The following is a 24,415-nucleotide window of genomic DNA, read 5'->3' as shown; positions in this document are numbered from 1 at the left end:
ACCAGTTATATTAAGTCAGTGAACTGGACAATTACTTTCATAAAAAATAGAAAAAAATTAGTCCTTGAGTAAGTTTCTTTCTTAGATTTGTAAAAGTCCAAATAAAAAAGGGAATAAATTCAGCTAAAGTTTGCAACAACTGACTTAATAGGAACTTAATAAAATGCTGTTCATTAGCTGGATCACACAAATCTGAGCATGCAGACATTCATACATCAGACTGAAGTGGTAGTGAGGTCTGAATACTGTTGGCTTAAAAGGCTACACGTGTGGACCAATCTTCTTGTGCACAAATCCTCATTTCTGCTGCAAATAAAAGCCTGGCTTTACTCAAGCCAGGTCAAACCTCTGAGTTTGCTGCAGAGAAGGGCACTGTTTCTAATTGAGTCAGCTTCCTTTGGGAACTGAGAAACAGCTGTACTTGCTGTATTCAAAAGAACCAAATTTTAAAGCTTAATGCTTAAATTCAGGCTATGTGACTAGAGGTACAAGATTAGGAGCTGGTATTAACTCATGCAAAGAAAAAAAGGAGGCCTTCAATTCAATTCAAAAGTAAAAAAATCTCGGAAGAGATGGATGACATTTTTTATAAAGCACATTAATCCGGGAACGAATAATGGGGGTCATGTAACAGAGATCACCTATTTAGAAGGATTCAAACAAGGCTTGAACACTTACATTGCAGAAATATTCAGAGTAGTGAAGCAAACAAGAAGGCAGGGTCAAAAGCAGAGGTGAAGAGTTTTGGGGATTTTGTAAACCCTGGTCATCCCAGGACACAGCTCACTCATTAGGACTGACACAAACTTTCCTCAGTAAGGTAGTAACATGCCCCACATTCCCTGTACTGGTTCTTTTTTTCTAAAGCATCTCAGTCATCTCCACTGGTAGTGCCAAGACAACAGCAAGGCAAGTACCACATGGAGGGACAGCCATGCTGGCTGCTGCTTCAACTCCACAAGAGCAACTATGGACAAAAGCTGGAGATGTTCATGACAAGTGCCAGAGGCACCAAAATGTTCATCAGAAATTTAACAACAGACTAGATCCATGAGTGCCAAGAGCTGTAGCTGTAGTAATTCTCTCTGAACCCTTCCCACACTCTTGCTCTTCCTCCAGGAATCACATCATGCAGCATAGTCCATGCTGTACTGCCCTCTCCCATGTGTAAAAATAACCCAAACCTCAAGTTTCAGAATATCATGCTGCAGTTTACGCTGGAAGTCGAGGAAGTGGGAGATGGTCAGCTTCCCCTTCAGATCCGCTCCAAAGAAGTATGTTGTCAATGCAGAGTTGAAGCCAGTTTTCAGTGTGTTCCCTGTTGTAGACCGGTCTCTGTGACGCATTCCCATGCTGGTTTGGGAACGAATGATGCTCTGGACCTAAAAATAAGAAGAAGGATGCTAGTTTAAAAGACAGCACTGGGGCTTATACTAGTCAAGTATCAGCACAAAGTACACCATGCTTAGATGTGCGACCTTTTTCTTCCTGAAATAATTCTTGAAAGACATAACTCAAAAATTTGGCTGAACTTAGGCTTTGGGTTTTTTTTCAGTTCTTTTTAAAGAAAGAAGAGTATGAAATGCTTAGATGACTCTTAAGAAACAATTCAGTCTGCAGATTAGCTCTCTAGCACTGATCCTAAGCCTGGTCAGCAGAGAGCAGCTTTTTCCCAGAAAAGTTGCAGGAGGAAAGAAAGCCAAGACAACTGTGGGGAAGAAAACAAACCTGCACACGTTTTGGAGCTTCCATTCTTACTATACTACACATCCTTGTCAGCTCACACCAACCTCAGTAAGCCCACACTGTATTTCCTTTCCTTTTGTGTACACAACCAGGGGTTTTCTAACCCAGAAGCACATGCTCCTTGCTGCCTGCTGCTTTCTACCGTGGCTAGAATCCTCCATCCCTGGGGCTGTGCAGCAAGCTGATCTGCAAGCAGGGACTGACCCACCTGCAACAAAGAGCTCTTCAAAAGTCCTATAGGCTGCATCAGGCCAAATACAATCCCAACGGCAGCACTAGCAGAATAAATGATGCAGAAGTATCTGAGTTACTGGCAGACCAGGATATTTGCACAAAGACAGCCAAGTGTGAAAGCACACATTATAAGAGCAATATCTCAGACAAACCACACAGGCAACCTTCCTCCTTCTTCTCCTCTGAGCTCTCAGTAGTGCCCTGGTGCCTTCTTGAAAGCACTGCTCAACTTGAGCGGATGCTATGGCACACAGCGAGGACATGCAGGACAACTTCCCTGACCCCTACAACAAAAGGTTGAACAGCAAGGATGCCACAGCCTGAAAAATCAAGAGTTTGTTATTGTAAGGGTCCTGTGCTAATTTAAGGGGACAGCCAAGCCAAATATTCAATCCCCTCCTCTCTCCATCCCCAAGTATCCTACTACCCCCTTCCCAGCACCTGCCCATCTGAATGATTGCTGCTGGGACATGAGAAGCCAGGCTTATTTTTTGTGTAACAACTCATCTCTTCCAACAAGGCAGCAGCAGAATTCATTTTAAGGATGTGTAAGAAAGGAGGGAAAAAAGAGCTACCCGGTGTGCTGCCTGGCACTCAGCAAAGTCTCAACAGCAGAGACTTCCCGAAGCTCCAGCTAACACTGCTGCTTTACCTTCAGCCTCTTCCTCCTGTTGACAAAAGCTGGAGGAAGAAAAACAGCTGCCAAGAGCTCCAGCCGTCGAAAGGATGCCAGAACCTTGTTATCACGGTATATGGTGTGTTCATTTTTTTCCTAACAACAGAGCAAGGGTTGAAACTACCCCAAAGGGGATGCTGTGGAGGAGAACACTGCATGTTGTTGCTGGGCTTCCCCCACTTGAAATGCTGCCTCTGAAACACAGACTCCTGGCTATTCTTCCACTACAAAGAAAAATCAAGTCAGAGGAAAAAAAAACAAAACCCCATAAAAAAAGGTTTTGAGGCTTTTTTTAAAATACGCACTATGATGCAAGGAAGGATTTTTGCCCTGTAAATAGCATCTCCTTATTTTGCTTTGTGCTCCACTTTAACTGCAAGACCTGCAAGCACATTTAGGAGACAAATATTTATAAACTGTCTGAAGCAATGCAGTTTATGACCAGCTTGGAAAAATGCCCCTGTTTCTGCAGAAGTGAATGTTTACCACATTGCAGACTGTTCAATAGAGCATGTTTTCTTGGGTGTTATTTATATGGCATCCTACACCACTCTTTCTCTCAGAAAAGAAAGGAAAAAAGTGTCCTACAGTTTGAAAATCCATCTGTAGGCACTGAAGCCAAAATTATTTGGCTGGTCCCTATCTTAGGCAATCCATCTAACACCGAGAAAGGCAGGAAACCACTGCAAGAAGCTGCCCTCCAGCCCAGCCAGTGCTGTCCTCCCCCACAGTTCATCGATCATACTCTGATGTGAAGCACAGAGATGCTTCCCTGCCTTTTGTGTGTATTTCAGCCTAAGTGTTTGTGTTCTGTTCCACCTTTTGCACCAGACAAGGAAAACCAATTAAAAAAATCAATGAAAATAGTTAATGGTTTGACAAGAAATCACAAGTAACACTGCCTGCAAGTTTACTACTTTTCATTCAGCTTTTTAATTAAAACTAGAAAAGTAAGCAAACAATTTACATGCTGAAAGATGAAAAGGTGAAGATGATACTGATGCAGGCACCGAGCTATTCAGCACTATGCATTGATCATATGCATCAGGTGGGGAAAAAATCTGAGGCTCTTCAGTGAGGCTTGGAGAAATTCAGTATTTTCTTATTAGGCAGCTGAAGCCTCTGACTTGCTTGCATATTAGCTAAATTACTGCAAGTAATTTCCTTTCTTGATGAATACTCTTAAGGTTTTGCAGACATTAATGAGAAGAGGAACCCGCTGCTGGGTGTCTCCGATGACTATGTGTGAAAAACGAGTATGAAATTCATTTCCATGAGCTCATAGCTATCAGGGACAGTATGATGCTTCTCTGGCGACCCTTTTCTTTCCCTTCTTCTTCTACCCATTCTCCTCAAAGCAATGTTGCTCTTTTAAGCTGATGTTACCTCTGTCGGCAAATCTCCTTGAAGGGCCAGTTCCAGCTGCCCCTACCAGGTAAGATGTGTATGGGACAAATCTGCAAACCCTGCCATCCTTCATGTTTACTCAGGCATTTACACAGGGAGTGAAACAGAGTATACAAAATGTTGTGTGTGTTATATGTTTATTGCTATATATGTGCCTCCTGCTGAAGCTATTAATTATCTTTGGGAAGTGCAGCAAATAGGTTACAGTGATACCTGCGAAAGTACTGCCAGCTGCTTCTCACTTTCCAAAACAGCTCCTTCATTCTCTGACTCAAAAGCTCTGGAAGATCAGACTTCACCAAAATATTCTGATGCTACCCAGGAATTTTATTCCCTTATATAGAGGCAGTGACGCATGTAACAAGCTTAACAAAAGTATGTTCCCCTTCTAAGGACGTTTATATGACTTAATGCACAGATAATGTCCCTTTGCCTACCAGATGATTTGAGATAATCCAATTTTGTACCCTCATCTTCATAGCACTTCTGAAACATTCATCCTCAAGAAGCATTCTTACTTTACATGGCTAATAAAAGAGCTAAACATGACACCTGCGCTCGTACCTTGGCATCACTACATTGTTGGTAGGCGGTTAACTGTTCCCCACTTTTCTTGAATTCATTTATCTCCATAATTGATTTCACTCTAAAACATTAGTAGCTAGTGTAAAACACTCTTGAATTGTTAAATATTATCAGATTAGTGCAGTGGAGTGCTGTATCCTGCACTGTGCAAGCAGAAGGAAGAACAGTATTTCTTTTTTTTTACTTGGGAAAACAGGAAACTTCATTTTCCATAGCTAAATCAGTAGCTTGTAGGGAGGCAGTGTCAAACAGCACAATAACCTGTACATGGCTGTGTATTCAAATCTGCACTTAAAGGAACATGAACAAACCGCTGTGTTTACATTACAAACTGTCAAGTGAAAGGATATCATATTGGAGATAAATATACTCCATTCTTCTCCAAAGCTTGCAGAAACACATAAAACGTACAGCTCTGGAGCAAACTCATAGTAATGACATCATACCCACAGGTAATAATTCAAAGAGGATGACTGCAAAAGATTAGGAGGAGGGAATTAATTAAACAGACCTGCTTTGCCACTAGTACTTCCCATTTACAGCAAGCACTCCAAGCATGCCCTCTTAAGGACTCTTCCAAAGTTAACCAGTCTTTCAAACAACTGATGAGTAAGAATTTGTAACTAGATTATTCACGGCTGTTTTGTTCTTAGATATCAGTACACAGCTTTTCCCCTTCACCAAATATGGATGTCCTCCAGTGTAAAAAGCCTGGCAAGGGCAGGTTATTTTTTTAAACCAGAGAGTACAATTTCCTTTGCCCAGAAGCAGAAGCTTCCACTTGCCCACTAAACATACTGCTCTAAGGGATATCGGGTCACAGAAGTGCCAGGGGCCACATGAATATTAGGCAGATTAGTGAGTGGTGTATCTCCTCTACCTTGTTCTTCTGTAACAGAGATGGTGAGTTTCCACCCAACCGGTCAATTCCCTTGTTTGCAAATGCATTTATTTTCCTTTCATGAGTAGCACACACTGGGAGCTTTGCTAATATTCAGGGACTTCAGGATGTTTATGAGTTTCCAAAGCCTTAAGGCTGTTTCCTACATAGGTAAGAAAACCATACCTTCTGCCTCAGGAGGTCAGATCTCTCCACTGAGAACTCAAGTCTTCAATGTATTCTCATGCTAACACAATCACAAACTACAGCTTTCAGGAGGACCTCACTAGTGTGAGACATGCAGGCTAAGCTCATTAAAAAGCTTGCATCAAGCTCCCTGTTGATGAAACCTTGTAAGTAGTAGGGGAAAAAAAACACCCTAATAACATGCTTTCGATTACATGGAAATAAGTGGCTAAATTCTTCTTCGAAGCAGATTCATCCTAGTTATTCTCTGAAGATAAACAAAATTAAGGAATGTAGTAAAAGCTGTGGAAGAGAACAGGATCAAAATCCTATGACACCAGTAGAGTGAAAAAAATTCTTTCTCTACATTGGAGGTAACATCTTGTAAAGAAAGATACCTTAGTGACAAAGTCATAGCAAATCAGAGTTTATACTTAAAGTTGTCCTAGTTGAGTGAAAAACTGCCTTGAAATATCCAGTTAAAAAACAAAAAGAACAAAGGCAGGCACTAAGGCAAGACAGAAGAAAAAGACGTAAACCAGCACTAACCACAAAAATAATTCACAATGACATTGCAGAGGAGCGCTGCACTTATGACTAAGATGCCATAGCATTAAGAACTCAACCTGTCATTCAACTTGCCTGCTCAAACTCTTCCATGTCCACCTCACCGTCGCCGTTCAGATCAAACATCTTAAAGGCAATTTCGAAATTCCTCTGGGGAGCTACATAAAAAGAAAACAAGGCAATACAAAACAAACACCAGTTAATAAAGATACAAAAGCTCAATAAAACCAGCACAAGTTCAGAATGACTTTATCCAAATGCAATTTTCTGCAATTCTTGCAATTTTAATATGAAAATACAGTTCTTGGGAACCTCTAACTACAGGCTTCATGCAGCTCCCTTTACCAAAGGTCTCAGCAAGGAGGCTGGGAGGAGGAGATGCTTTTTGAACAAAATTTATTACATTTACAGGTAGAAAAAACCAAGACGCCATCTTATATTTCTACTGACAATCAACAGAAGACGATGCTGTAGAAAGAGCTTCAGCCCGCTTCATAAAGCGGAACACCAATTTGGCCAGAGGACATTCCTTCAGCACTGCAGAGCACTCTCAATGCTTTGTGAAGCAGCCAGTGGCTGAGGAGCAGACATGGACTTTGAGTAATTCTATCCCAGGCTCAGCTCTTGTCTTGTGCTACAAATTTAAACAAATCATTACCAATTCTGTCTCAGTCCAGTTATGACATTGAGATAACGCACGAGCTGATGCTCACCAGCTAAGACACACTCGCTGTAGTGTGGTACCTTATTTTTCATTGCATTTAGTTTATGTTGTCATGGCCTATCTAGTCAGAACTCTGCAAAAGTACTGCTTCACAGCCACCCATCACAGCAAAACCACATTCCTTCCCCTGCATCCCACCGAAAAATTTCGGTACGCTTCCAATTTGGGCTCTGTAATACATCAGCATTTAAAGCTACACCACACTGCCACATTTTTTTCCAAATTAAGTTAATATATGAGAATTTGTCTTGCTCTGCTACTTTCAAATAGATAACACCTACAGGAACTTTGGTGTTTGCTGGGATTTCTAGGGAACCCTCTAGGCTATAGCTAGTGCTTAATTGCTAGTGCAATCTTAAATGACAATTAAAACTTGGCACCTTTTTTGTGTTCTGAAGATAGCTCTTCCATACCCAAATCCGGCAGGAGGATGTACATCACTGGTGAAGCTCATCCCCCTTTAATGTAATCTGTTGCAATCAACTTTGAGTATTTCTTGCAGATGCTCAAAAAGGAATGAGTTTCTGCAACTGCCCTTCTGTGCTAATGCATCTCCCAGATGAAGGTGGAAGGGAGGATGCAAAGATGAATCACTCAGACAAAAAGAAATTAATATGGAATTAACTGAACTGAATTTTGGACATTAGTTACAGCTTCAGCTTAAGGCCAGGAGACTTTTACAGGTTTTGCCCTTACTGTAATAAACTGTAGCACTTTATCGCTACAAGATTCAGCAGAGTTAATGAGATCACATTTTCACTTTCTGCCTTAAACAGATGTGTAACAACATTAAACTCAATGGCAGGAATGGCCTGTAGCTAAACCACTTGACATACAGTCCTGCTGTTATCATCTCTGGATTTCCATTTTCCTCATGCCACTTTTTTGGGGTTTTAAATACCAAACACCACATGGATAAGCAATCTTTCCTACAAGCCAGGCAATTGCCAGCAGCACATGGTGGGTTATCCCTACAAAACCCTGCAGCAGAAGCCCTGTCTCCTCCACTCAGCTTCTCTGTCCTGTCTGCTGGGATGAGACCTTTGCTCACCATCACTTGTTAATTCTGCATGAGCTGAGCTATAATCAGGGGGAGTGGCTGTGCCCAACACCAACTTTATAATCTCTCCAATGATGCAATCTAATTAAAGGGATTTATATAAAAAGCCTCCTCTGTAGCCATCCTTCATTTCCAGTGATTAATTCCACAATTATATTAAATAATAAATATTAAGCACCTTCCAACTATCCTCTTAGTGTTTCTATAACACATCCAATGTTATTCAGTTGAATTGCAAGTACTGCATGAAAGCCTGGAAGCAATTTCTTCTTAGCCACAAAAATCTAGTGCTGCATGGAAAATGTTGTTTCCTCTATGAGGAAAAGTAGGAATATGCAGAACTCTCAAACAGATACAAGATACTAGAAAAAGAGCAATTCACACATCTCATCTTTCTTCCCCTATTTTCTCTGCCAGGGTACAATGATGCATATTATGAGATAGGAAAATATTTTACTCCTGTTAAAAATGGGTGTAATTTTTTTGGTGAGTGCCCTCCCTTCCCCTTTTTCTTTACGGAAATACATTATACCATGTTCCATTTGTACCAACAGGGTGAACAGAGAAAGTGAGATACTTAACTTACCCCTCCCAAAGTCCATTTCCTTCCTTTCCTTTCTCTAATACACATTTTCAAGAGCAGTTTATCAAACTCCCAGAGGAGAACATCACTTGCAAAATTAAAATGAACAGTTCAGCACCAAAAATCTGCAGGGTCAGTATTTTCGAAGGACAGGGAAAGAAAGTAGCTTTAAATTGGCAAATTTAATTACTTCAACCCTTTAGCTAATAAATGACACAACCCGTTTCTTCCTCTGATCTGCGTATCCAACTCCAACTACTTGTAATGACACATATCCAACAAATGTGAGTATGAACCAGGGAAACCAGAGGGCACCAAAGACAATTAGTTCATCCCACTCCTGCTCAGGAGGAAATGTTCATTAAGATGCATGTCCCTGAATGTATTGGTCCCAGACAAGATGATTTCTGCCTCTCCTCTTAGGCATGACATTTCTGCTCAGGATTTATTGAGGAAGAGTCATCCCAATGGCAGCTGACTCCCCTTGCCCATCCTGCCCCACTACTCGTGGTTACATCAGCTTTTACAACCTCCATTTTTCTTCTTCCTCTTGTATTTACGTATTTCAGAAATTTGCAGACCATAAGAGCAGCAGATACCAGTTTGCCTAGTTAAACTTAGCTTCCCCCCCACCTTTTATTCTGCCCCAAATTTTACCGTTCTTGACTGCAGTGTCTCCAGATTTCCCCACCACTTCCTTAATTAAAACGCACCAAAATGAACACAATATTCCTCCTGCAATAGTTATTAAAACCACTTAAAGGACTGTTTGCTTTTAAAACAGTGCAATACCTGTCTTTATAAGGGAAAAACACTTCTGCTCTTTTTCCAAGTGCTTTGCTGCATTTTCAGCTCTCTGATTTTGTGAGCTATCTCCTTGCCATCCTTTTTGACATTATTAAGAATCAAGATGTTTCATTGCATCTCATTTCCTTTGGGCAATGAGTCAGGAACTGGTGAGAGCAACTGCAGTTTCTTTTCCAGTTTTATTTCTAGTCTGTAGGTGTTCAGGATATGACTTCCTAATGATTCTTCCAAATCATTAACATGAAAACATGGTACTGGTGCCCACAACAATGCCAACTGATAAGTTACGTACTTCTAGCTTGTAGATATTTGTAACTGTAGCTAAAAAGATCAGGTTGAAATCGTTCCGTAGATCTATAGGTCCCTCAGCTCTACACACCAAGTTGCTTTTCGACTCACCAGGGAGTTAGTGCAAAGGACAATTAATATTTTTCTTAACTCATTTGTTCAAATGAAACATTATGGAACAGAAAGGCTATAATTAAAGCAAAAAGCCACACAGTAACATTATGAAGATGACCAGTCTCAACCAGACAAGCAGATGATAAGCAGCAGCACTCACCATACTGAAAAAAAAACCACTCTATCCATCAGTATAAAGCTCCAGAGAACCTCTGAGGAATTAGATGGTTTGATGAGGCATCTTTAAGTCAAGTATGTAATTTTCAACTATTTTCAATTATTCAATGGACCAATCTGTAGCACTCAATTGCTCTTTATTGCCATTTACTCTCACCAGAAGCAATGTATTCTTGAAAGACAGCAAATGCTCACTGATGAGAAAAGCCACATTTTACTATTTTTGCGCTCATGTGATCTTCCCACCAAGCTCAATACTCACAAAAATTGTCTGCAGAACACCCACCTCCAGCAGAGGTACTGCATTTTAAGAAAACTATTTTTAACACCCTTTTTGAGAATAAACATTGCTCCCTTCAGGTGAAGTTGAGAATTTCTTTGACAAAGTAGGGTGGGTTTTGGTGATGTTACCTAAAGGATGTAAAAATTCTGGCTACTCCTTTGAAAACCCTGAAATGTCTCATCTTCCGTTGGGAATTCAAACACAAAAGAGCTCAAGCCTCCCATATTGATCTCAAAGCCCAGTAATGCCCCAGGCAACACCAGTGTGGGAAGAAAGATCAAGAATTTGGCTGGGGAGTTATTCTGAGGAAAGTTAATCACTAGGAATTAAATACCCTGTGAATACTTATTTCCCATCTATCTAAAAATTAAGAAAAAATATATTTGCAAAGGCCACAGTACCCTGAAACTAATAAAATGTCTCTTCACAATCAATTACAAATTAACACAGTCCTCTCCTAAAGTACAAACAGGTTTTCATTTAGAGAGATGGATGCTCAAGCCTTGCAGCTGTAATTGTATTCTTTCTTTTCCTCTTTAAGGCCATAGCATTAAAAAAAAAAAAGCTTACCTTTTCCTCCAGCCAAAGATTAATCAAATTTCCCCACCCCCTTAAGTTATGTGAATCAACATGGTCATTATTCTATCTCACTTTGCACAGCAGTATTTTAGCCAAGAAATGTTTCTGTACCTTTCTGAATTGGAACATTTCTGTCTGACGGAAGGAATCAGGGTCATAGATGAGCTTACCCTTACAAAATCACAGCCTGCAGACCAGCATCAGTATTTAGTTTATTGTTAGCAACTGCATCAGGAATAGAGAAAGATGATGTGCTTTCACATAATGAATTTTAAAATGCTCTGATTTTATTTTTTTTTTTGAAAACAGAGTTACAGCTTCATAGGGCACAAACCACCCATAGAATACAGACAGTTGAGCCCCAGCTACAATATATATATGGGGGGAAACCCCACTAAACAGTCCTAATGCTGCATGTATTTTCCTTTCAAATTATTCCACTATTTCAGAAAAATCCAAATCCCACCAACTTTTTTTTTTGCTGGTCTTGCAAGGTAAAAACACCACCACTGCTAACTGTAAGGCTCTGAACAACCCAGACCAAGAGAAATCAAGCTTGTGTTAGCTCCTCACTCTGAATCCATGCTGAGGGCTCACATGTTTAAACCCAGACATGTGGATTCAAGCTCTACTTGAGTACCAAGCTCCAAGGTTACTGAGCTGCACATGCTCACATTGTCACCAGAGACAGTGTCAGGCACTCAACAGAAGACTAATAAGGGGTTAACTAGTACAGTTGACAGGTAAAATCCAAAATAAACTGTCACCTTGTACAGAAGAACATGGATCAGACACAGGCATAAGGAACAGCTAAAGGATCAGCAATGTGAAGAGATGCTCTGATCCACCTTTGGAAAGTTGTCCCATGACAGTTTGCTACCTCCAGATACAGAAATTTGTGCCAAGCATGCAGTACATTTTTCCTTGGAGTGATGTCCCAGATAATGCCATTTTTCATCTTTCATCTTCCTTCTACTTAGGCAATAAAGAAATTAAAGAAAAAATACTATGCTGCTTCACATTTTTATTTTGCTTGTTAGCTTATGAACCAAAGAAACTGAGTAATTTTAACACCAAATTTTGTATTTTGTCTTTAACGTCAAATACACGCCTCAGTTTCAGAGATTTGAGAGAATGTGACAGCGCCTCAGCTGGTGTACAAGACTTACCTTTCAACGGCTTCTCAGCAGTTGCCACATGACTTGTATAACACTGCTGGAAATCAAGATTCTCTCTTAAATGACACCCTGAAATAAGGACCTGGTAAAAAAACTGTGGAAACTGCAGCTCCAGACAAAGGTCATTAGAAGCTGCACCCTCCAGAGAACCCCTAGAGAAACAGGACACCCCAAACATCTGCAGGCTCTGGGATATGGCTACTCTGTTTCCTAGTTCGGTAATTCTGGAACATGTCAATCAGGCTACAAATTGCTACATGCAGAGCAGTCCTTTCCCACCACAAATTTACTCTCCTCTGCGGTACAGAAGGTTGGTGGAGATCCATCAGCCCACCACACCATGCAAATGCAAGGGGTGAAGAGCTGAACAGACAAAGACTGCAGGCAGAGAGGGTGGTAGAGCATCCTATTTCCTAACACTGGTTTTCAAGCCAGAGAGGTCCAGCTCTGCTTGGGAAGATCCCAAACTACTAATTACAAGAAATCTGTCCAGTTTCTGTCCTTCAGCATGGCTACCAGTCCATGGCAGAAGGGGGATGCTGCCAGACAGCCCTCGGTCTAACATGAAGTAACCATGCTTACATTTGGAAGTTGGGACATGCCTTGGAAGAAGATCTCTGTGCTGCTCAGATACATCTCAGAAATCCCACACAGTGACTGGGCTGGTAGAAAGGTACTGAAGACATCCCTGCACCAGTGTAGCTGAGACGGACCCATGTATATGCATGTGGGTAAAAAGAGGGTCTTGAAAGTTTAAAAATTAACATGAACAGTACCACAAAAAAAAAAAAAATCCTACAAACTCAAAGCAACCTTATAACTTCTTTTTTTGTAGAAACAAGCCCTACGGCACTTACTGCTGCTTCACAGGATTAAAACACCATTTGCAAGATAACAGATCTCACCTGTGGCAGGGAATGAGGCTGAAGACATTTGTGTCAGTCAGCAATACATATTCAAAATGGCCATAATGCAAACAGACCCTCGAGATACATCACCTGCATGCAGCAGTGTGGGAGGACATGTAGTGCCAACTCCATCGCAGGGACCTGCACAGTGCTCAGTATTTGGCCAGAAAATAATTTCCAGAGCTAGATGGCTCGGGATATATTTCCTACACAGGTGAAAGAAAACAACAGCAACAACCAAAAAAAGAGTGAATCTATCCTAGGCAAGAGGCTTCTTGCAGGCTACTACTCATAAGGGACAACAGCATGCCATGCTCTAGAAAGAATCCACAGGAGAACGAAAAAGGACCTGGAGGTCTGCTCCAAAAGCCCTGGCAAGAAAGTAATTACTTTGGCTAGAGCCAATGCTATTTAACCCTCCTTCCAGGGCTGGGACAGTCCAGTGATAGTCCAATTACAGAAACAACACCAACTTATTCTTTTAATGCCCAGCTCCTTTTGGTACCCGTTAATCAAGTAGGCATTAGCAAGCCTGGAAAATGGACCGTGTTTGCTCTTTCTCTACTTCCTCCACCTGCTCTGCAAGTTCAAAAGCAAAAACTTCTTTAATCAGAGAAGTGCAGTCTTTGCTTTCCTATGACATTTGAAGGACCCTGAGGAAATCCCATCAACATTTTGCTTATCCCATACTTTGCTCATCTTTCTACCTCCTCCCCAAGAAACAAGGAGCGACTGAAGCAACAGAAACCATGAGGTAGCCTTAAGGCTGATCAGTTCTCATTGCCCTTAACAGAAAGTTGTCTTTGTGAAGCTGCTAAATGCTATTTTATTAGTTGCTTCAAAAATACATTTTCACAGAAACATGGCAACTGACAAGAACAGACAGTGCTAGAGTGAAAAATCACTTGTAAATAAGATATGGTGACAGACTTAATTTTCTGTGCAATATGCAAACAGCTCTCTGCGAGCAACATACAGATGAAGCCTCCAGCCCTTTCTCCTCCTCTCTCTCTCTGGCAGCTGCCACATGGTCCACGTTTCAGAGAATACAACTGAAGTGAGCTTCAGCTCAAGCTGCAAAAACTAATTAAATGGAAAGCTTTGGGAAAAGCTCTCAAAGCCCAGCAGTGCTTTTGGCAGACCCAGGGAGATGGGCAGGAGCCATCTCAGCAGACTTGCTGGGCGCAACCCTCCCAAGGAGCACGGCAACACAGAGCCCTTTGGTTTTCTTGTTTTCAGAGGTTATCATTGATCAGTTTTGAGTTCAATAAGCCAGATTAGAACACGACTGATTTCCACCTATTCTTTCTGAGCACACAGCAGGGGAGCGCCTCTCCCTGCTGCCTCCCACCCCCAGAGCTGATCTCACACTCCCCTTTCTGATTATCCTGCTTTAGTCCTCAATACAGCACCTTCCTTTCTCAATAATTAGTGACTTTTAGCTATTTGATGTAATCTACAGCTCAATCTCATCCAGATACCTCCTTCGTGTTCCAGTTATTTAAGCAACAAAGTGAGAAAAACAACTGTCAGGTTGAAGATGTATTTTCCTCATTCCCTTTTATTTCCCAGAGGAAAAAAAAAAAACAAACTCAAACATAAACTACAGTATCCCTGAAAGATAGCGCTTACTAATTGGAGAGTAATCCAGTGTGGCATAACAGTGTATTTTCTACTTAGCCATAGGGCAAGGTTTGTTTGAGAGCTTTACTTTTATAAAAGCAAATACTTTAAAAATGAAATCAAAACTCTTCCTCTGGGGAACCGCTGTTTGACAGTAGGTTCCAGAAACATTCCTCCATCTTCAGTAACTATACAGAAAACTCCCAAAATACCCACCAGCCAGCCTAAGAATCCCAGAACACTTTTCTTGCCTTTTTGTGGTTTTCCTTTTTGAAAGCTCCTTCTTTGCCCACCCTTCACACCATTCCTCAAAGTACACACCACTCAATTCTTTCCCCTCTCCTTAGTTCGATTCCTCAATAATTGTGAGCATGTTTAAAAGTTCAAGAACAAGAGGAGAAAATCCTCCAGACCAGGGCTGGCTGCTTGCTACTTTAACACAAGGAGGTCCCTTTTCTTTTATTCTCAGAACAAAGAAATAAAACCAAAGCAAGAACAATTTCTCTTACTGCTGCCTGTGGAAGGACTTGAAAATAATTTTGCACCCTGAATACTTGATTAGGGGGCTGCTCACCACCAGCACAGCCATAAAGCCAAGGGCACAAGTGTTTTCTAAACCACATTGAGTAATGCAGTACTACAGGCTTGGGAGTTCACTGTCACTTGTGACAGATGAGAAGCCCTCGTTACACAAGCGAAAATACCTTAGATAATTTCAGCACAGGCTAAAGTTATGTAAGAGAGGAACAGCCAAAGTCTGAGGAGTCAGGACTGAGACTGTCAAAAAATAAAAAATAAAAATATCAAAAAAAGAGAGTGTAGATTGAAATCCTAAAACAAATTCCCTGCCTTGAACTAGCTTTATCTCTTAGTGTTTGTTTTCACAACATGAAGGTCACACACGTCTCCCCTACCATGTCCATTTGCTAAGAAACAAGACCTTGAACATTGCTTCTCCCTGATAATAGATCCTCAGTAAAGGAAGAGCTACCTCTCATTTGTCCATGTTACAGTAAGCAAGAGCACAGGGAAAAAAAATAAAGCACCTGTTGCTTTTACAAAACCTAAGTGAATTACCCAGCTGACTCCCTTGAACAGTACAGGGCAATGAGGGTCTACAGTAAACCAGGAAGTGTTCTGCATGTTAAGTCCTACAATAAGGTCACCATGAAACAGATACTTTAAGATTAGATGGCCGAGTTTTCTCTTTTTTTTTTTGGAAGTCTGAAAATAAAATGTCTCAAGTTCATTTGGACAGTGGCATATAAACCATTACCGCACACTTTCTAACAGGGCTGAAAAATAACTAGTTTCTGTGGGCTCTGTGATGCGGCACCTTCCAAGCAGCTACAGAAGCCCTGCAAATGAGATTTTTAGATTGCTTTTCCCCGTGAAGAAAGTCTAGAAATGCTGTTTGACATTACCAAAGGCTTCAGTTTCACTGTTTCTTGCCAGCAAAGCAAACTTTTAAGTGTCAGCACTTCAACTGCAGAAGACTTTGCTGGAACAGATTAGAAGATCACAGAAATACCACAAATGCAAGTCAAGTACAGCAGGGTGAAAAGACAGACGGTATCTAATGATACTTGTTGAAATGTAAACAGCTTAATTTGTCTTCACATCAGATTGCATCATGCATAAGCCTGAGCTTACCCAAGTGAAAATGCAACTGGAGAAGAGAGTCTGAACAGATTGGTAACCAGTGAAGAGCTGGAAAGCAGTATTCATCCAAATACAAGAATATCATGCAAACGAAACTCAAGAACACATCTTCATTTACAGTTTTGAACAGCAGGTCAAATGACTCATTAAAAAAAAATTGCCACATTTGAAAAAGAGAAATCTTCAGAAGTCATCAATCTGTTTACATTTCTGAACCACTCGAAGCTAAGTCTAAACCAGATGAAGCAATAGCAATTATTTACTCGGTCTGCATTTCAGGCAATCAAGAATTCCTTTTAAGGAAATGCGTGTAGACAACAATAGCAAACTCATTGCTTGTAAACCTTCAAAACTTAAAAAAGCAGTAATTGCAGAGGAAAAAAACCACTGTACTTACTGGAAAGGACCGTTGTGAGGAAGATGTAGTCAGAAAAAGAAATGAGTCCACATTCTCCAAGTGCATAAAATATGCTGTCTTCATCGGCAAACTTCTCTCGCTCCTGGGATAATTTCTATTTATTCATTCGACCCACATCACAGAAAAAAAAAACAAAAACCGCAATTGATTAAATAGAGAAATGGAAGGCTTTATTTGTATCCTTACCACCAACAAACCATTCTACGTACACACACCCCTACTATCTCCATTCATATTCAGTGGACCTTTTCCAGCCTTCAAATCTGTCAGAAATGCTCTGCAAAGATCAATGCTTCCCCATCTCAATGAGGGGTAAGGAACTGCACAATATTAATGAGTTGATTTAGCCTAGCTGAAATACAGATAAATAAAACTATGTCTATTTTGCTTAAAATTGCCTGAATCTTTGAGTTTGTTACAAAAATCGTATTTCTTAAGATAGGATTAAAAAAAGGACATTATTGTATTTCACTAATAGCATTGCAGTTATATTCTGTTGTAGCAGTAGCCAACAAAGAACTCTTTCACATTAATATAAAGTATGATCAAAGTTATCAGAAACACATGATTCAGGAGTTGGCTTAGCAGGCTCACTAGGAAGACCAGGAGCGATACCATCTTTCTCTCTCTCTTTCTCCAGCTAATTTTCAGTATGTTCTTTTAATAGAAAATTCCACATTTTATCAGCTCATATCCCTTACTAAGCCAAAAATCCAAGTCCTTTTGATCTGCAAAGCTTTCAAAGACTGAAAAGGATCCATAACATTGTTAGGAAATCCACACTGGTGACCCATTTTAAGAACAAAGCAGGAGAAGGCACACACACACAAAGGAAAATGAAATTAATATATAGGAGAGTAGGCATGGATGAGGTTATTCCACAGAAACCAGGTCATGCAAGCACACAAGCATGGTGAAAGCAAGGCTGAATTTAGGAATGGTTTTAGGAAAAACCACCAACAAACACCACCACACGAGGGGCCAGCTACACAACTGTCCCCCACTGTTACCTCTGTCTAGCGGAGATCCCATCATATACAAGATAAAGGAAAGAAAACTGGTTAACCAACAATAAAATAAGCAGGCAAACATAATATCAAGTTGAATGGTTAGACTTGCGAAAAGCAAGACAGTTTTGAAGCAACCACATTGTTGCTTTGACTGGGTGCAGCTAAGAAGCCCAAGTAGACATCCCAGCAAGAGTTAGCACATAGCCTTTCCAGGTCAGATCCACTGTCTGCAGCTGATGTCTCTCATCCACCTCAAGTTTTGTTGGGTTTGGTTTTCTTTTCTTTTGAGAGAACTCACCATTGTATGTGACTGCAGAGTGGGGATGAGCTCAGCTAATAATTTAGATGAAAATTTAACCCGTATCTGGCTCGGAAACCACAAGAAAAGAGACAAAATAATCATACAGATCACACAAAAATACAGATTCCCGTGAATAAAGTTCACCTCTATTGATCAAATATAAATCTCCCAGTAGCTCTGCTTTACCATCTGCAGAGTGTCAGGAATTTAATAAGAGGTGAACCACTAACAGCAAACAACACACTAATGGCATTCATTCCATGCAAAATAACTGCTATTTATGCCTACAGAATACGAGGCCAAAGTATCATTTACATTTTTGCTTCCTTTCCCATCGAGATGGATCCAACGCAAAATTACACTTATGCCTATGTTGAGGACAAACAAATAATGCCTGGTTTTCCCTTAAACTGAAGGAAGAATTTGTGGAAAAAGCAGTTTTCTGCTGCAGGTGGCACTGCCACCAGCATCTCACTTGCTCCTGTGATTTACTGCGTCTTCCAATTGCCTGTCATTAGCAGCATTTATCATAAACTAGCTACTAGCATCCTATTTTACCTGCACAAAGGATCCCATGAAAAGTTCCAGAGGTTGGCTTATTAATTTTTATGGGGTTCTTTTCTGCACTTAAAATTCATAGTTGGCAATAAACAGCTCAAAATATTCGTCATAAGCTGAAAACCACATCCATAGACTAACAATAAAAAAAGATATTAAGTTAGTTGCTCTCAATAATACAAAGGTGCAGACAGATGGGAGAGAGCAGCATTTACTCATCTGCATCTTACTTTGAGCAAACAAAGTAAAACTTTTTATTTTAAACAAGCACCTACTTGTCAGAAACCTGGGGAAGGAGAACATACACTGGCTATGCTGCTCACCCTGCCCACAGCTAACGGGAAAGGGAATTTCTCCAACTGATCTTAACAGGTAAAAAATAACAACTGACCTGATCAATGAGATTTTCAGGCTCCCAGCAGTAGGAAGACTGAAGCTTTTTTTTTTTTTGAAAAAATAATTTAAAAATCACAACTCTCCCATTTATTTTCTTATGGCACACTATTTTCTTCTGGCGTGTTTGACTGCTTTCCACGAAGTATAAGGGAAGCTCGCCCCGCTATGGGAAAGGCTGAAAGCATCCTCCTCAGAGCTTTTCCCCCACCATTAAACATTATATTCTACAGAATTGCATTACAACCCTAGGAAAAAAAAAAAAAGAAAAAAAAAAAAAAGAAAACCCAAACCAACCAACCCAGCCACTGCAAAACAAACAAACAAACAAAACCCCCCAAAACAACCAAAACCCAAACCCAAACAGCAAAAAACCCCACCACATCAAACTACCTACTTCACAAAGCACAATGTAGAGTGTTGCAATCCCTCAAATTTCAAGGTGGAAAAACCTGAAGTCCTCACTAACATCTAAAACCACTGTCTATAGACCTCAAGCTTCTTTTCCACAGTCTAGTTTCCTTCCATCATACTCTACCACCCCTTCTAGCCAGGAAGGTAATGCACAACATCAGTAAATGTAGGGAAAAATCCCTTTCCAAGCTTCCATCCTCTTTTAGAGATGGCATCTTCACAAATTCATTATCCACAGAATTTCAGGACAACCTTCACATTTCACACCCTTTTGTACCTGAAGACATGCTAATTCTCAAAGTGTTCAGTTAAAAGTCAAATGTCTTCCACTTCAGATTTTTTCTCTATGTTAGATCCATTCCCAAAAACAGAATAATTGGTTAAGATCATTCAGTACACCCAAAAAGACATTTAAAACTGAGCATTCACGAGTGAGCAAGCCACAGAAACAGTTTACAATTGTGATGTATTTTCCAACCAAGCAGTAGATTCATACTAAACAAGCACACAAACAAGCAAACATTCAAATTAACATGTAAAAAGAAAACAAAATCCAAATATACCATTGCTTTTGGCACAAGCATGGCTGTGTAAATTGAGTGAAAAGCCACTAGTCCAGTCTCAGTGGAATAAAACTCTTTACATTCAGGCAGATTATCATACAATACCAGACATGAACAACAGGTGAAAAAAAGATAATGCAACTGCGTTTCAAAATATGAAGCTTGGTTTGCCCTTTCTTCTGGACAAACTCAGGCTCCAAGTCCATCAAACAGCATCACGTGGGCTGAACATATCAGTAGCAGCAATCAACCTCCCCCAAACCCATGTGCTGTAGGGAAGTTGCATGCCATACGCAGACAGCTCCCCAGACCTATGTTACCGGCTGGCCGCAAGCAAGCAGAGCACCCTAAGATATATCACAGACTTCACATACTCTGCCTCAAACCTGATCTACTGCTGGAGCATCCCCTGAGCCAAGTAAATGGCTGCAGCTCCCAGAGGTAACAAAGGATTTTGGGGAAAAAAACACCCATCAATTCCTTCAGTTCCTTGCCAAATATTACCTTTTTTTTGGATTTAAAAACACTTTTCCCAGGACTGAGTCAAGTGTGAAAGATGGAAATACTTAATTACATAAATCTGAAAAAAAAAGATGTATTTTTGCAAATTAAGGGATGCCTTCTCTGTAGAGACAGAGACTGAAGCAAGGTGCGTTGCTGGTGTTTGCTCTGCACATTTGGAAGCACCTTATCAGCTAAATCATTGCAGCTCCACTTCATTTTGCATTTCAGAAACTACTTAATGACCAGCATTTAATTTGCCTCTTTGGGAAGAACACCTTCTTGGAAAGTCACTTAGAGTTGACAGTTTGTGTTTCAATGTGGAGTGGAAACACTTACAGCACATTTATTCAGGTAACTTGTGTACGTTTCAACATCACCTTTGTAATTATATAAACCAAAGCTTCAGGAATTTATTTGCCTTATGTGGCCACTTGACAGCAACTTATGCCTTCCAAAATGACATCAAAATAAATATGCAATACGTGCAAGATAATGAGCATTTCTCCAGAATCAGAAAGTAGTTTTGTAAATTAGTAAGGAATTCTAGATGAAGCATAACCATCTTTTATTGACAAATATCAGACTCAGTTTGTTCCTTTTTAAAAGAAATACTTTAAGGTTACCAATACTGTGTAAGCAAATACAAAACCATGAATGTTTCAGTAAAGTCACCTTGCTGCAAAGCAGTTCTCTTTCAGTCCCAACTGATCACCTTCAATTATGCAGTTATTCAGTTATGTCAGTTATGACACTTCTAAAACGTATTTCTTTCATGGTTAGCTGTAGGCATAGAGGAAGAGAAGTTAAAATGCTCTATGTTCAGTGTTAAAAATAAACATTCTCTTTTCCACAGTAGGAATTTCTAAAAACTGTGTTACAAGTTGGCCTAATATAGACAATTTCTGTCCTTGTTTCTGAGTTTTCTGGCTTTAGAAGGTGGCCCTCCACATTACTGCGGTTTTGGGATACATGTCTCTCTACAAATGAAATCTCTAACCAGAGGAAAAGAACCCCACATGAGGATTTGTGCACATACCATTAAGGAGTATGCATAGACATGATGTGCTATTAGTCCTGCTTACAAATGGCTTGATGCCTTGGGCTTAAATCAGTAGACAGCACCCCTATAAATAAAAAACTATTAGGAAACCTTCTAAGGAAAGGAAAACAAATCCTTCTGTAAATTACTGGACAGTACATTTAATTAATGAATTTTAAAAACTTATGAGCTCATACCACACATATTGTTTGACATCTTTAAAATGTATTAGCTAGCTTCTGTCATCTCATTAGAGCTACACAACATTTAGATGTGCAGTGATGCAGCTCCTATCTGCCTGGTCCAGCAGTCTGGAGGATAGCATCATGCTGGCACAGACTACTGCTGCTCCTTCCCCAAACAGGGCTGTTTAAGATCTGGGAAAATATATACCAAGACACTCTATGTGTTTCCAGCAAGTGCTCCGTATTAGTCTGTCAAAGACGACAGAAAAGGGAAAACCCTTAAGACATGCCAGTGAAAACTGGAGGCAATGCAGCCTGCTATGGTAACTAAAAAATATCGATGCTTCGAACTGTGTCTGCATCAAAATGCTGAACTGAAGGCTCCAAAATGAGGAAGAGTTTTCATTTTACTTTCTTTTTTAAGATATAAACTTTAAAAACCCAAAGCCACATATTTAGAGATTTCATAGAATCACAGAATCAACTGGGTTGGAAAACATCATCAAGTTCAACCTCTCATGACAACTCACACTGGCACCTCAGTACTGACATTAAGAAAACTGAAATAAAGAAATAAAAAGGATTTCAGAATCAGGTTTTAAAAATCCAGCCTTTCAGCCCAGACATTCAAAAGGGAACAAGAGGTGGGGAAGGTCCCTCTGTGTTATGAAATGGGAATGAAAAAGGGACCTGGAGAAGAACTGAGACACTTACAGGTTTTAAAGACAGCTTTATAATGCAGATGCAAACTAAATTTGCTTAGATGCACTACCTTGGATTTTTTTAATATCACTTTATACCTATCACTAAATTAGAAAAGTGTTTAAGGTTGTGATAGAAGCAGCACAAGGACTTTCTGAAACTCATAAATCTCTTTTTGCAATGGCAAAGTTTACAGTACTATTCCTAGTAGCTCTAGATTAATTTACTATGAAGTTGACATGCTTGCACAGGCAAACTCAAACAGATTCTGCACAGCAAAGTGTGGTGGGTGAGTGTTAGCACAAGAAAATGGTAAAAATTTACTGTTGGCAGATAAATACTGCAGCTCACGACCTTTCAAGAGTGTATTTTAATAAAGAGATTTTTAAAACCTCTGATTTGTGGACTATTTTCTCTCTCTCTCTCTATATATATATATACAGGGGGACAAAAGTATAGAGCTGGTCATGGATGAATTTGCTCTGCGTACTCTCCCTGTGAATTTGGACATATACAGAGAATTAGGCAGCCATTATTACTATGGGTGGTCCCCTGAGACTGGAAAGAGAAATCTGCATTCTGTCCTTCCAGCAAGGCTGTAAATATTCATCACCTTCAAAACAAAGGGCACCTGAAACGCAAGGCCATCATTCTGTACAACCAAGAAAAAAAAAAAAAGGCACAGACTTTCCCAACCCTTTGCAGGCAGCAGACCCACTCATGCAAGGGAGAAACCCCTGCTGAAAAAGCAAATAGGAAATGCGTCAGAAAAGGGACAGTATACACTCCTGCTCCCCTGTGCTGTGCTGTCTCAGTCCTCTGCAGGGTAATGAAATCACAATCTGTAGGATCACAGTGGCATTTGTCATGGAAATTTGAGGGGGAGGATTAGAATTGGGACCCTGATGTCCCAAGCCAGGCTTCTAAAATGAGTTGACTTTTGATGCCTTTGAATTTAAATGGCTGTTTAGGTTTCCAGATGGAGATTGGGATACTGCTTTCCCTTGGCTCAGCTCGAATTACCAACATTAACTCATTATGTTGATAATGCACGCTGCTTGTTTTTCCAGATAAAAATTCCAGTGTGAAAATACATGACGAAAATAATTCTCTACAGAAAGCAAATATTAAACGTTGGCTCAGATGATAAGGTTGGGGCCATACACTCAGTTCTAACCACCCACCAAACCAGAAATGGGGTTTGGGGAAAAAAAAGCCACATGTAATTTGAGATTGTCATCACGACTGCAAACATATTAAGGAACAGAATTAAAGATACAACTAAAAATCTTGCCATTCTCTTTCACTCTCTCACTACCCCTTCTTCACCCACTTTTCCTACCCAGACCTCCCCTCCTTCTGTAGTTAGTGAGGTCAAACATCTTCTAAAATATTCCCTCCCACCCTGCCCAATCCATCCTCCTTCCCTCTGCTCCCAGCTAAATCCATGTTACACAAGGACAGAGTTCTTGGAGCTCATTTTTTATCCCTTAAGTATTAAGCACTACTCTAACACCATTAAAACTACTGAAGAAATTAAAGCCCCAGACTATCCCATAAACAACTTTTTGATTAAAAGACTACATACACCCACTAAGGGCACTTTGTCACCAAGTTGCTTATTTTTGGCTAACTTCTTGTATGGACTGCACTAAATCACAAAGCTACAGGGCAAACTGAAAGTGTTTAGAGTACATTTCCCTCTTCACTTACTAATACTGAATGAACTTTTCTCTGGTTTCTAGTTCTTTTTCCTAGAAACCATCTTATGAACTATAGCATCTAAATATCTTCTTCCTAAAATATTCGTTAAAATAGCTCACCCTAGATAGTTCTGTAACTTGAAAAACTTAAAGTTTGAAAAAATAACCTTCCCCAAACTTACATTTAAATACATGATGTTTCTCCCACAGCATTTGGCCAGAGAGAGGACTGTCCTTTCTCACAGAATATAATTAACTTTGTGGCCCCGAGCAGAAAACACCATTTCCCATAGTCAGCTCTATCACAGTCTCATCAAGTTCCAAAATAAGTCAGAAGCCTCAAAAGACACCATGAGGA

The 24,415-nt window shown here is 40.2% G+C and overlaps 1 protein-coding gene across 6 annotated transcripts in view; it reads right to left on the bottom strand.

The window, feature by feature from the left end:
- MICU1 (mitochondrial calcium uptake 1) overlaps window positions 1-24,415 on the bottom strand; it is a 107,101-nt gene that overhangs the window by 32,496 nt on the left and 50,190 nt on the right. For 5 of the 6 annotated variants that reach the window (XM_062611582.1, XM_062611578.1, XM_062611579.1 and 2 more), the window contains 4 exons: window positions 17,994-18,059; window positions 16,665-16,779; window positions 6,357-6,439; window positions 1,185-1,382 (listed from right to left, as the gene is read on the bottom strand). In XM_062611582.1, the coding sequence (XP_062467566.1) occupies window positions 1,185-1,382; window positions 6,357-6,439; window positions 16,665-16,779; window positions 17,994-18,059 (462 nt within the window). The remainder of the gene's footprint in view (window positions 1-1,184; window positions 1,383-6,356; window positions 6,440-16,664; window positions 16,780-17,993; window positions 18,060-24,415) is intronic. The other variant, XM_062611583.1, reaches the window with a different exon arrangement.

This window comes from Pezoporus occidentalis, unplaced genomic scaffold (assembly GCF_034315485.1).
Source record: "Pezoporus occidentalis ecotype Australia unplaced genomic scaffold, CSIRO_AGI_Poc_V1 ctg155, whole genome shotgun sequence".
Taxonomy (NCBI): Eukaryota; Metazoa; Chordata; class Aves; order Psittaciformes; family Psittacidae; genus Pezoporus; species Pezoporus occidentalis.
Note: the sequence above shows the minus strand (reverse complement) of the source record. Positions and strands in the feature narration are given on the sequence as shown.